Source organism: Lipomyces doorenjongii, assembly GCF_038497915.1.
Source record: "Lipomyces doorenjongii strain NRRL Y-27504 unplaced genomic scaffold V1508scaffold_4, whole genome shotgun sequence".
NCBI classification, from domain to species: Eukaryota; Fungi; Ascomycota; class Lipomycetes; order Lipomycetales; family Lipomycetaceae; genus Lipomyces; species Lipomyces doorenjongii.
The window spans coordinates 56,510-69,385 of record NW_027118071.1 but is presented as its reverse complement, the minus strand read 5'-3'; the positions used below and the strand labels follow the sequence as shown (position 1 = coordinate 69,385).

The 12,876-nt window shown below is 45.9% G+C and overlaps 5 protein-coding genes across 5 annotated transcripts; 1 reads left to right on the top strand and 4 right to left on the bottom strand.

The window, feature by feature from the left end:
- Positions 1 to 148: 148 nt before the first annotated feature.
- On the bottom strand, positions 149 to 2,913 carry V1508DRAFT_409737 (uncharacterized protein). The gene is made up of 3 exons (XM_066939202.1): positions 2,382 to 2,913; positions 2,134 to 2,321; positions 149 to 2,075 (listed from the first exon to the last, which is right to left on the bottom strand). The coding sequence occupies exons 1-3, from the start codon at positions 2,683 to 2,685 to the stop codon at positions 600 to 602; spliced, it is 1,968 nt and encodes a 655-aa protein (XP_066798327.1). The 5' UTR covers positions 2,686 to 2,913; the 3' UTR covers positions 149 to 599.
- Positions 2,914 to 3,483: 570 nt separating this feature from the next.
- Positions 3,484 to 5,323, bottom strand: V1508DRAFT_409736 (uncharacterized protein). Its single transcript, XM_066939201.1, has one exon. It carries the CDS (start codon positions 5,066 to 5,068, stop codon positions 3,737 to 3,739), a length of 1,332 nt encoding a protein of 443 aa, XP_066798326.1. The 5' UTR covers positions 5,069 to 5,323; the 3' UTR covers positions 3,484 to 3,736.
- A 2,692-nt stretch (positions 5,324 to 8,015) lies between these two features.
- V1508DRAFT_409730 (RNA ligase/cyclic nucleotide phosphodiesterase) lies at positions 8,016 to 9,598 on the bottom strand. Its single transcript, XM_066939200.1, has one exon. The coding sequence runs from the start codon at positions 9,221 to 9,223 to the stop codon at positions 8,273 to 8,275; it is 951 nt and encodes a 316-aa protein (XP_066798325.1). The 5' UTR covers positions 9,224 to 9,598; the 3' UTR covers positions 8,016 to 8,272.
- Positions 9,599 to 10,358: 760 nt separating this feature from the next.
- On the top strand, positions 10,359 to 10,661 carry V1508DRAFT_436938 (uncharacterized protein; the record flags this gene model as incomplete). The annotated part of the gene is made up of 1 exon (XM_066942131.1): positions 10,359 to 10,661. The coding sequence occupies one exon, from the start codon at positions 10,359 to 10,361 to the stop codon at positions 10,659 to 10,661; it is 303 nt and encodes a 100-aa protein (XP_066798324.1).
- A 240-nt stretch (positions 10,662 to 10,901) lies between these two features.
- V1508DRAFT_348590 (uncharacterized protein) lies at positions 10,902 to 12,272 on the bottom strand (the record flags this gene model as incomplete). Its single annotated transcript, XM_066936729.1, has 3 exons — positions 10,902 to 11,129; positions 11,192 to 11,789; positions 11,845 to 12,272. Coding segments are annotated over 3 exons (1,254 nt in total), but the record flags the coding sequence as incomplete, so codon positions are not given.
- Positions 12,273 to 12,876: the final 604 nt, after the last annotated feature.

Below are 12,876 nucleotides of genomic sequence, written 5' to 3'. Positions count from 1 at the left end.
GCGTGAATGGCTACGATGATGACGACATCATCAGATAAAGTTCTTACCTAAGCATTAACATACTGAGCCCATCATTAACTAAATAAATATACTCTCTACCAATGCTACGAAACTAGCTTAATTGCGATTTTATCGCACCGACAGTTGACGACGTTCTTATTCATATAGAAAGGTATTCAATCTCATAACATCATCGAAGTTTGGACCCAGATATTACTGACCGAATGATACGGAATGTGCTACACTACGAACCAAACCATTGAACAAAACGAGGACTGACAACTTGACAATAGCGAATAGAGATGGCAACGAAAATAGAAATACGTGTCCACTAGTTAAACAATGAATGCGCGCGAATTTATGACCAAGGCCAATCTCAGGGTGCGCAGTTGCGATCTTGTCAACTACAATCCCTATCCACTAATATATTAAATACCTGAATATTATCCAAAAATCCTGAACCACAGCGCTACTCCGAAACTTTATATATAATGGATAAACAACAATGCAAAGCAACAAAGGAATAATCAGCAAAGCTTGAATTCAAACAAAACTGTTGAGCCATGAAATGCAACTTTTACGACCGGCACACTGACCCTTTAACTAAACTTGGTCCGCACATGACCCATGACCTTCCCTTTGAATAGCCACTCTGCGCGCATTTCGTTTCCTCCGTCCAGAGTCAACACAACGTCGAAATGGATCTTAAAAAATGGCTCGCCATTGGTCCCTGTGCAACTCTCGAACTCAGAAACGGGGAGATGTGAAAGATCTGTTGTCAAGACGGCAAAAATTTTGATAGCTGGGTCGGTAATGAACTCTGGGCACCGATCTTCGTCGCAAGTGTATAGTGTATCCTCAAAAATTCGCGGAGCATCGACTAGTACTTGTCTGAAAAACTCAACTTTAGCTTGCTCTCCAATCACCAAGCGCTGGCCCTTCTCAAGAAAGATCTTTCGCGTGTTCTTGCATCGATAGCCGCCGTCCGGAGCCTTTATTCTATATTCTTCCGGATGAACACCAGGCTGGAATCTCTGTAAGGTCATCATCAGATAGTGCTTTCGGCAAACACGAGATGTCAGTACTCTCTCGTAGATACCAGTGACGACGGCGCCTCTGACAATAGCGGATACCGAGTCCATAGGACGGAGAATTCTTCTGCTATATGCAGGCGGCACCTGGTTCTTGAGAGTTTCAAAGAGATATGTTGAAGCGCCATAGCCACCAACAACCAAAATAGCCTGTAGTCGCTTGTGCTGAGCTTCAACGGCAGCGATCTGGTCTCGTACTAATCCAACCACAGCTTTCACACTAGGCTCAAACGCTGCTAGGACATGTGCCGGCTGAAATATCATGTACCCTTCCACGACCTGAGCTTGAGGACAGTTAATGTCCAATCCAATTTCTATCGCTATTTCTGGGCCGTGGTCGTTCTTAAAACCTTGTTTTATTCGCCGGCTGAAATCCTCACGACAACGGCGCATGATTTTCTCCTCCTTTGCTGCACTTAGAAGTCCAAGTTCGTTCATCACTTGCACTCTTGCTCTGACCAGTTTCATGAAATTTGCGTCGATGGTTGTGGAGCCACAAGCAGCACCAGTACCTGAAGTGCACTCATGAACTGTAAATGGATTCTCGTCTTCGACTTCGTATGCGATTAAATCAACCGTACCACCACCGCAATCCACAACCAAGAATGAATCGTTCGACTTCAAATCAATAACTCCGCGCTTCGCACAGTAAATAGCCGCAGCTTCTGGCTCGGTAATAAGCGACAGCCGCGGATCGTTAATGCTATCAACAAAACCGGCTTGAACAGCAGCCTGGCGAGTCGCGCTTTTGCCCGCGTCGTCCCAAATAGCTGGCACAGTCAAGAAAAACTTTATGCTCTTCTCCTCGAGAAGAAATCTATCACCTAGCGCTTTCTGCAACTCCATACGCATTGTCATTCGAATAAGAGATAGGTAATCTGCTGCCACATCTACAGCTGTCTTCCCTGGCGGAAGCGGTAGATTGCGTATCAGGTCGTTGTAGCGATTGTAGTTCCGTTGTAGCAAAAGCTTGAAATACTCAACCTTATCACTATATGTCAGTCTATCAAACACAAAACGTACGAAGTATGAAGGTACGAACCTTTATAATCCCTGGGATAGGAAATCCCGCAGGCGACAATGCTTTCTCTGTATTGGCACCCCAGCCAACAATTTCACCAGAACGATCGTAGTATAAGACAGTCGGGATTTTAAACAGTGACATATTTCCGAGACCAGCCCATTCGGAAAGAACAACTTCCTTTGCATCGGCACCGGTAGCCCATGAATCTTCCGTCTAAATTAGCATATCACTAAGTCAACGCAGATGCCATTAATGCCAATACATACATGCGACACCACTATTTGTAGTTCCAAAGTCAATTCCCACTATGAGTGAGGGCTTGACAACACTATTTCCTGGAACCTCTACAGGCTGAACTGGAGTCTGAGTTACCGGTGGCGATTTCGAGTAATCGTTATTTTGAATGTATGCATGATTCGGCGGAACACTAGCTGTGGGTGAAGGACTCAGGGAAGGGACACTGTTAGTGCTCAGAAGAGAGCTTCGTTGCGGCTGAAGGTTTGGAGGCGGAACAGGTCGATGGTTCGCCGCTGGATCTTTTGGTTTCTTGAACTTGCTGAAGAGCGGCATGAATGCAGAACTGACGAGAAAAAGTAGTCAAAGATGGGATGTGACTTAGATATACATGCGAACGGGCGTCATGGATGGATCGAATGAACAGAGGCAAATATGCAGGTGAAACACACAGAGCTATTATATTCGAAAAATATTCGATGAGCTGAAGAAGTTGAGCACAAAGAGCATTTGAATTGAAATGTAGAAATCGTGAGCGAGTGAGCGTGCGTACTAGAAATCTGGACTCTCGGACAGCTAGGCGCAGTACTCCAGTATAATAAACCACCGCCCTTGCTTCACTTTAACCCTTATCCCATTATTTTGCCTCCACATTTCTTAGTGAAGTGCCGCACGCTAAGACCCATTCTGAACGCGCGTATTAATTGAGATTGCTGAATTAGGGCATACACACGGATACCACCATATACTTCGTTTTAGTCAATCCCACCTAAGTGAAAATGTTAGGGAGTCTCTTATTCGGTGCTTATTTTGGGAAGACTGTCAGCTGTGCGCAATGTGCTGCGCTATACTTGATGCTTGAATACGATTTATAGCGCTTTTTGTCGATTTTCAGACAAATACACTACGTAATAAGGTTACAAGGTGGACAAAGAGAGAGTGCAACTATTGTACAACTAAATAGTAAGGAATATCTAGGGCCGTACCATCCATCGAGTTGTCAAAGTTTATATCATCTAGACGCGATATGTACATACCCCTCAGGCACAGCCACGTGCACAGCCCCCTTTGTACTGTTCGTTTCGTTCCTGTACGTAAGGCAGATCACGTGCATATCCTTTGGTGAATAGTGATGACATTTATTTGCGCCAATTTCAGTATGAGAACAATACAAGTGTCTATACAAGTGCCTTGCTTTAAAATCTGACACACAGATGTTAATGTCTGCGAGCGAAACCAAAAAATGGTGGCGATGATGGATGCCTGATGCCTGACAAGGTTTTTTTTTGCTCTTGCTTGTCACCAAACATAATTACACCAAAAATACCAAGATAAATCAATAACGCCGACACGCCATCTACCGCTATCTGAAGAATAATAATAAAAGCTAACGCCTCACGACTTTGTCTACCTTCACCATCTCAGCTTCATCCAAAGAAGATAGGCGACCCCGTTGCGTAGCGATGTAATATCCATGTACATTTCGCTCATGCCTAGTCCTATTCCCCGCGTCCGCATGCCAGCGTGTCGTGCAGACACCCGCACCTTTAAATATCTCTTTGCCTGGTCCTGCCCAGAATCTACATTCATACTGAGGGACTCCATGTTTCCGCGTATAGTGCCTGTCCCTTTCGAGCTTGCGCTGAAATCCAATAATATGCCAAGGACAAGTAGGCTCATGGCACTTGAACTCTCGCTGGATATTGTTCTCCACCACATGGCGACAGTAGACTTCTATATCAGTAATGCTGAATTTTCGCGGACAATGGCTGCATGTAAACTGGGTCTTCGTATACACCCGTCGCCTGCGTCCATTGCGATCTACGTCTTGATTCTGCCTTGGACGTGTCGTCATAGACGCCGCGCCTTGTCTGGTTCTGTGAGCTCCGGCTGACGAGGAATGTGACGGCACTGTGGTTGTAGAGGGATATGGAGTAGTTGAGATGATCGTGACTGGATGCGAGACCTGAGCCGCAGTAAATGGTGGCACTGCAGTGGCTGGAAGAGAAGGTTGCTTCTGATTTCCAAACGTCGTAGGCATTAACGAAGATTGCTGGTCGATTTGAGTAGCGGAAAAAGCCTGATTCGGGATTATGAATGGATAGTCCATCATTCCAAGCTGCGGGGACGCTAGCGCCTGAGACACAAACAGCTGCTCAAAGGGCACATTGATGTTCCAAGCAATACCTTGTCCAACGTCAGCTAAGTTGACTGACTGCGACTCGTCGGAGGTTTCCGCGACGATATCTTGACCGTCTAACGATGTTTGTGAAAAAGTTGGCGAAACCGAGACCGGAGTTGGAGAGTACATCGGTTGAGCGGCGCGAGCAATGTACATTGAATGTGAGCGACGTAGCTGACTCGTAGTCGTTGGCGGTTCGAGCTGAACAGATAAATCTTGCTCATAGTCTGAGTAGCTCATGTATGGCGTGTGGCCAAATTCATCTTCAGAAACTTCAGAATAGTCGCTTTCAGCGGCTGGCTTGTATCGCGAAAGAGAGCTTGGCTCGGAGTATGAATGCGGTCGTAGATAGGTGCTGTACGGTTGCATTGCTGTGAAAAAGGTAGATGCCGACTCCGGTAGTATTATGGAGACATCTGAATGTCCAGCGAAAATGCGATAGGCGACGTTGACCGAGTCATCTGCAAGAGCACCCGCCGCAATGCTGCCCGTCGTGGCATCAGTATTATCCAAGGATTCGTCATATATTTGGAACATATTAGCAAGGCTAAAAGTGCATAGTGCAGACGTGAAAACGATGGAAGGGTTCTGTGCCAGTCAAGATTATTCTTCTTGAGGCGGCAAAAAGATAGTTGGGTCCGTTCTCGATAACGGTCCTTGGCCGCCGGCATGAGTACGGTATTTGTATCATCACTCGCCCTCGACCTTTTCCTGTAAAAGTACAAGCAAGATGGTACGCAGGCTGTGAGATGGGCGCAATGCTCGGAGGAGGGACAGATTGTCTGTGTTAGCGCACGAGATTTATGTCCGGTGTACAATCTGCCGTACCTGTCACAGCGCTAGTCTAACCGCGCGTGGCGTTTTTTCTTTTCCCCTGCTAATGTAATCCAGAAATAGTAGGATCTCAGATTTATTGCTTGAATGGGAAACTTCAATACAAAAATACTTCCTGAGTAAAATACACCGCAAAAATTAGAGCAGAATTACTTCGGATTATTTTCATGACCATTCTTGACCGGCCAAGCCGTAACAGAAGAAAGGTGTATTCCCGCTGCGCTAATCAAATCGCGGAGCCTTTAAGCCTTCAATGCTGTGGGCTAGGGTCTTTGATGCACTTGTTGAGGTACGTTCAGGTGTACGCCGGCAAGCCGCACAACTGGAAATCGCCATATCGGCAGCCGGGACAGGCCACAGTTGGCGCCGCTCAGACAATGGTTCCAAATATAGCGTCCATCGATCTTAAATCGGTGCCTGACAAAAGCTCAGTGGGGGGGGGGGAGAAGAGGAGAGGAAACTTAGCGCTGTAACCAGTGCACCTGACGGCATAAGCACCGCCCCGGCGTGCGGCGTGCGGCGGGGGCGGTGCAGCGACTTCGCCCGTTCTCGAGTGCCTACTATGTCTCCGAGAATCGCCAGGAATCAAAGGATGCTCCGTTTGGAAACTATGGAGATACTAGGTATCCACGTACGTAGTCATGACTGAAGATCATCCTTTGCTCTTAAAGTTACTATTAAATATCGCAGTGTATTGAGGGACTTGGGCACGTTAGCTTTCGGTGCTGTCTATTGTACCATCAATAGATTTTGGCATTGTTGAATATTCGTCATTACGCAGCCAATTTCCTTGGGAGTATCAGATATTAATTTTTGCACTGTAGATCATGCTTCAGCCAGATCTCGAGTGCCGGACCGATTTTAGTTTAGCTGTGAGAAAGTAGAGCATGGATTCCTAAAACTGATTACTATTCCGATCGATCCTACACAACTGACAACCCATACCACTCTTGATATCGCGGTATAGCATTATTCAAGCCGTACTGACAAAGTAGATATCTTGACCATTTATGAATCAAGTGAAAGTCCGAGCTGCACCTTTGTCACAGCCTGTGCTGCGTTACTATCTAGACAGAATAAAAGTGGGGCGAGGCCACTGAAGTAGACAATTGGTATGCACCCAGTTATTTCAGAAGAAACCTTCAAGAATAGCTGATGGTCTCTAGTGAGATCGTGCTTTTGTTCATACGCAACAGTACGCATATTGTAACGTCCAAGGTTATTCAAGTCCCACGGAAACTATCGATCGTCGCCGTTCAACTTAGGCTGGTCGTCGTGGACTCGATGTAGTAAGCGTGGATTGCCCAGGTCGGTAGCTATTACAAGAATGAAAGTTTCGTGATAGCCAGTTTAGCGAATGCTTGAGTGGCACAGCCTCGCGTGTTCCCCGGATAGAGTTCCAACCTTAGCTTTTGCTGAGTGATTCTGCACGTGCAAACTGTGTACCTGGCCCAATAGAATCGACGTGCCATTAAACCACCAGCTTAACAAGAGAATTTGATTGCACTTAAATTTAAATGGTACGGGCGGTGTCGGGCCAGATGCCTGACATTCGGTCATTCTTGCCATAAAGGCAGAAGCACCAGTCCAATGAGTATAATACAACCCGCACATTATATCCTGCAGTAACACAGAAATCGCTAATCTCTTGGAACAGAACCCGCAAGCCGAGATCTAGGGATCGGCACGGATACACGGATAGCGGATATATCCGCGCATATCCGTCAAAATTAGGGATACGGATAGACAAAAATTATGGGCCATACTTCTCCAATGTAAGTAACAGTTACGGATGCAAGGGAACCGGTGGTGAATCCATTGAGAGCTTTACCACCAAAAAAAAGGACATTCGTTGTCGCAGCAAATACCATGCATACTGCCACATAGACCATTAGTGTCTAGCACCCATTCGCCGTCAAAGTAATAACTAAAATCCTTGCGAAACTCCGGTATTCCAACGCTTGGTTCTCGAAATTGGCTAAAGAATTGTCCAAATTGCGAAGAGACACCATGCAAATGCAAGGGAATGTTGGCGTATTGCTTGCCATCTTGAGAGTTCATGGTCCTCCTGATTGGCCAACTTGCCCAACTCGATCATGGCGTTAGATGCTTTGTCAATTCCGGAGATGGCCGCAGAACCTGAGCGCGGGTTTTCTAGTGCAAAGATAACAATAACGGACCTAGGAATCGACTTGGGATCGAGACTATAGAGGCAATTGAGTGTCTCAAATCGTGGTTGGTAAAGATAGCACTGTAACTTTGACAGTGGTCTCGATACGTCCGGAGGAGTTGATGAATAGCGATTGAGGCGTTCGTTGGCTTTTGATTTTTAAGTTTTTGTTGTATGCCTTTGCCTCTTTCTTGTGCTTGTTGGCACCTTTGGTGATCGCTAGAATATATATATAGTACATATTCAAGGCCCAAGGAGGAGTTGGACTGAGATGTCCTTACACGATGTCTGACACTAACGAAGACAAAGGTGGGCTTATTTTAGTCCGACGCAATATTTATGACCGACAAGAGCCTGAAACCCTGTATAAATTGATCACGTGATTCATATTGTCATATATATTACCATATACGATATAATACTATATCAGTATCATGTAATACTAGTTCAAACGAGCTCGTATCATATACGTATTGGTTTGACAAGATGAACTCATATATGGTAATATCATACTACTTAACACACTGCAACAGATATCGTAATGGAGAATAAAATTCAGAGATTCACAATAAATACAATCAAAAATATCAAATAAAACATTATACACAAAGGTATCTAGCCTGACATATATCATCAAACGATGAAAACTCCAACACTCCAACTATTACGAATTAACGGAACAATCAAGACATTCACAGGACCTATAAAGTGCAAACCCAATTGACCATGCGCACCGTTTAGTACTCCCTCAATGCATTCTCATGGGCCTCAGCAGCTTGCTGAATTGAAGAGCCAATATCCTCCGACCAGCCACCACCGTACCAAATTCGCCCGCAGCGGCACTCGTTGCCACGTTCATCGCCCACAACCCATCTAATGTCCCTACCTCTATCGTTTTCTAGCCAGTTATTGATCTCGTCTAATTTAGCCAACCAATGCTGCATGCTACTTGCTAAAGGCTTGACAAATCTAGCAACCGTGACATGAGCTGATGGAACCTGATATCTGCTCTCTACAGGCACACCTGCCTTCTGCACAATGTTGTTCAAATCTCGCCGATAATGATGGTACGTGTACCAATTGCCACCGTCCACTATCGGTGAATCCTCGGGCAAAAAACTTAGAGCGAGGGCACTTTGATCGAAACTCAACATCGGCTTGACCAAAACAGGCGCTGGACGTGGTGCTAGTAACGTCTTCAAATACGGTTTTAGTCGTTGCAATTCCAGCTCCACCGAGTCATTGTCCGCTGAGTGCAAAATTTCCAAAGCAGTCATATGTAAGTTCTCGGACGGCATTAGCCATATATCGGGTTCCACACTGCGAAGCATGCTCTGAACCTGCTGTACTAGTTGCACGACCTGTTTAGTCGGACGACACCATACGGTGACACAATTGCGTGGATCAAACTCCGGTGGCCGATTGTCGAGGACGAGTCCCTTGAGAATCGGGTCCGGCGTCACTTCTCCGCTTGCATCGAGCAATGCCCTTCGGTCTCGGTTTCGTGTGCGACGGTGCATGTCGTACGCTTTGACCATAGCCGTAGGACAATTATAGGTCTGGATGAAAGCTTCATAGGCATTGGTTGACAGTGACGCGCTGACCGAAAGCGGAAAGTTCAGGATAGGAAGTTGTGGCACAGACGACAACGTAGCCGCTGGCTGCTTTGAAACTGTCATTGTCGACATCGTGAATGGATGTTTAATAAGAAACCCAGGAGGAACGAACGCGGTGAAAGGTAAAGACGCGTGTTAAGTACGCGGCGTTGATGACGTTTGAGCTACCTCGCTGACGCGCCGAATATATAACTAAAAGATATTAGAGTAAGACCTTTCAATAACAAGACCTGTAATACCAGCTAATTTAATCGCTAGACGTCAAAGGCAGCTTGAGATGGTGCCCCTGTCGATGCGACCACTGCAAGCGACAACAGAGAACGAGCTCAGCAAATCGTTAATTGACCGAATCCCGAATAACAAATGCTATATATCTTCGAAATGCAACGTCGGTCGCGCAGAACAACTGGTGGCCCGATATGAATAGGGGAAGTGGCAAAGTGCTCGATGCGGAGAGGGAGGAATGGCGAAGCGGAGTTGTGGGAAGGTGCTGCACACAGCTCGGTGCGGCATATATTTGCGTTGCATTTACACCTTACCTGTTTGGGTTGGCGCAGTGCTTGGCGCCCATCGCACTATTCAATGGTCCAACCAACTTGGATGACCCTGACCCTGATCCTTGAGCATGAGCCCGGTTGTTGCATTTATGCAGTAAGCTTCTACTATTTTATAACAAATATAATAACTAAAATGCGGATATCAGCTTTAGTAGACCAGAATTTGTAATCTAAAGTACGAACGCATATAGTTGCCAAGGGCATTTCTACTGTGGGGGACGCGCTTTGGCTTTTTAAGTGCTCGTAAAGCAACAAATTCTTCGAGATTAACTTTCTCTCCCTTCTAATTAACTGCAATGTTTAATTTAACGACGTCACGCTGTCCTGAGGTGGTTGTTGTCACTCAGCGCGATAGTGATAGCAATCGGACGAATGAACCCTAAACCTTAGACTTTCTCTTCTACTTGTGCTGCTGTAAATTATGTAAGACGTTCGGTACGATAAACACGAAAGTCTTGTCAAAAGGATTTACTAGATGTATTTAATATTATCATTGAAAGAGGCATTGTATGTAGCGCTGCACACGAATAAATATTCCTTTTTGGAACTGTCAGATACTACTCTGTGGTGGTCCGAATCGAAAGGATTTTTTCAATTCCAGTCCAACAAATTCTTTACGCTTGAGGCAAACCGGCTTCTCTGCGACAACAATGAACATCTATAACGGCGAGGGATCATTATCGCGATCGAGACGAATCTGGCCAGCGATTGCCATGATACGTGCTCATAGCCTTCCAGCTGCTGCTGACGAAGCGGTATCATCCCCAGCCAAAAAGCCGGGTAAAGGGAATACAGAGAATAAATCAGCCATGTCAGCTCCATCAATACAACTTGTGACTATGACTTCAAGCTCCCGGGCGCTTCACCTTGAAGATACTGAGGACCAATATCATCGCGCTCTGAACTTTCTCGTGACAAATGAACCGGAGCAGAAGCTTGGTGGCAATTTTTGATATTTAGCCCTTGTAATTTTAAGGTGCTGAACGAGCACTGTTCTGAGGGTCCTGTACTTGCATCAGGTTAGGGCTCTGATATTTGACGCTGTTCAAAATATATTCAGTCCGCCTAGTCCTCATAGAATATTCCAAAATATATAGTTACGACCATGCCTTAACAAAAAGCAAAACACCACAGACCACAAGCTACAAACGAACCAAGACATCGTCTTGCTCAGCCTTGATGACGAGTCCTTCTTAAAGTAACCGCAATTTCTCGAACAGGAACCCCTCGAACCTGTTTTGTGCAGCCATAGAGATATCATGCCTCAGACTTCCTAAGAAGCTAGAACTATTAAACGGCACAGTTCCATCCGCGATATTGGAAGCTTCCCAGATATCTTGCGGATAAAAATCACTTATCCGAATTCCAAGGGTGCTAGGGAGATCTTCATTGGCAAGCGAGAATCCCTCTTCAATTAGGTACTAAACGTAGCCGGCATGTTAGCAGAAACTCTCGACTTAATCAATCCGGTAATATTACTCACAAATCTACTATTTGTATCTTGCCGCCAGACTTCAATGAACACTTCCTTTAGCTCACCAGCCCACACATGATCCCTGTACCGAAGTGGACCATAGTAGCCTTGTTCGACGTTAAGTTGGGCAGTTCTGCCCATAATACGTGACATTGCTGCCCGTTCTGCTCGCGAATCTGTGATATCCCGATATGACGGAGTAGCAGGGTATGCAAATCGCGGAGTTTCTTTAAAGGACATCAATACAAAAACATTGACTCCCTTGCCATGGATCCAAATATCCTTGTCATCTAGAAGCTTGCTATAGGCATCACTATACCCAACCTCGTACACAATCGTCACTTTACCTTCGCTATCGACAGGCGCATGGACGAATCCGCCATCTGGCTCTTTTCTGCTCCTCCCGTACAAACCGGAGAAGTGCATGGTGGTCGATCCAATAGGGCGAATATTTTGTAGAGTATCCGGACTGCGAGTCGATAGATAGTCGTTGACGTACTGCCACATCCCTAAGTCGATCCATCGTGCTGCAGCTTCATGGATGCCACTGGGGGCGGTCACCACCGTTACCGTCTGAGTAAGACTATTGTATGTCAAGGATGGATACCTACAATGTCGAATATTGTTAATGGATTTCTTAGAAGCAGTGATAACCGACGTACTTCTGATTATCTGAAATTCCTTCTGCTGATTTTAGTTCAGAAAATGCAGCATCTAGTTGCACAAACTTTTCATAAGGCAGTTGAACATCTAATCGCTGCTCTAGTGGATTCTCCTTGAGAAGCGTGAATGCCGCGTTGTAGTTAGAAATTGCCTCTGAGTCGGTTACTGACATCGTTTTGGATATCCCAGCCAGAGTGGATTCCGTCTCAGGATCCGGTTTAAGGCGTTTGCCGTATTCATCTGCCTTGTCGCTGACGGAAGTACTGTCGTGCATGGAGTTAATCTCACGCATAACACGTGTTGCGGGATCGTCATCCACCTTTCTCTTGCTGCCCGCGTCGTGTCCTATGTGGCGGCTGGATTCGGGGAGCTGAGTGGCCGTGGGAGTTACCGTTGGCGCCACGCTATGTGAGGCTCGACCGCCGGCAGACTCTGACTATCTGCAAAAGAACAGATCCGACATTACCTCAATGCAATCGGTCTCTTGCCTCCGTTTACATCGTCAGATTGGCCGCAACTTGAGCAAATTGCAAGAGTTTTGGAAAAGTTCGACGAGTTTACGAAGTTGGTATCTACCAAAGGACTTTCAATTACTTGAGCATTGGCATACACTACGAGCTGCAGGATTTGCTAGATAATGCAACTACAAGACAAGAAGAATTTGCAGTACCGCAAGTACTACGATTTCTAAACAAACAAGATGCGTATTACGTTGCCATGCTCCTGGATCCTAGGTTCAAGGCAGAGTTGATTAAAGCGGAATTGAACGACGAGGAGGATGCGAATTTTATTGTGAAATCCATGAAAGTCAGGTTGCATAAAGAATATCCACCTATGGTTGCGGATTGGATGGAGCCAATAGTTATCGCTGAGAAGCCCAGTTTAGAGTCTCGCATGCTCGCAAAGTTGGCCCCCCCGAAAGGTTCACCAATCCGATATAGACAAATACTTTGAGCAAGAGACAGTAGCTGTCGCCGCTACTGAGGAGGGATGGCTCTTAAGGTGGTGGAGGGCCCACAAAGATGAATACC

Bases quoted from the DNA above. Each gene is read 5' to 3' on its own strand.
- V1508DRAFT_409736 (XM_066939201.1), bottom strand. From the start codon at position 5,068: ATGTTCCAAATATATGACGAATCCTTGGATAATACTGATGCCACGACG.
- V1508DRAFT_409737 (XM_066939202.1), bottom strand. From the start codon at position 2,685: ATGCCGCTCTTCAGCAAGTTCAAGAAACCAAAAGATCCAGCGGCGAAC. The intron at 2,322-2,381 runs GTATGTATTGGC...TTTAGACGGAAG, and splicing joins TACAAATAGTGGTGTCGCAT to ATTCATGGGCTACCGGTGCC. The intron at 2,076-2,133 runs GTTCGTACCTTC...TATAGTGATAAG, and splicing joins CTATCCCAGGGATTATAAAG to GTTGAGTATTTCAAGCTTTT.
- V1508DRAFT_409730 (XM_066939200.1), bottom strand. From the start codon at position 9,223: ATGTCGACAATGACAGTTTCAAAGCAGCCAGCGGCTACGTTGTCGTCT.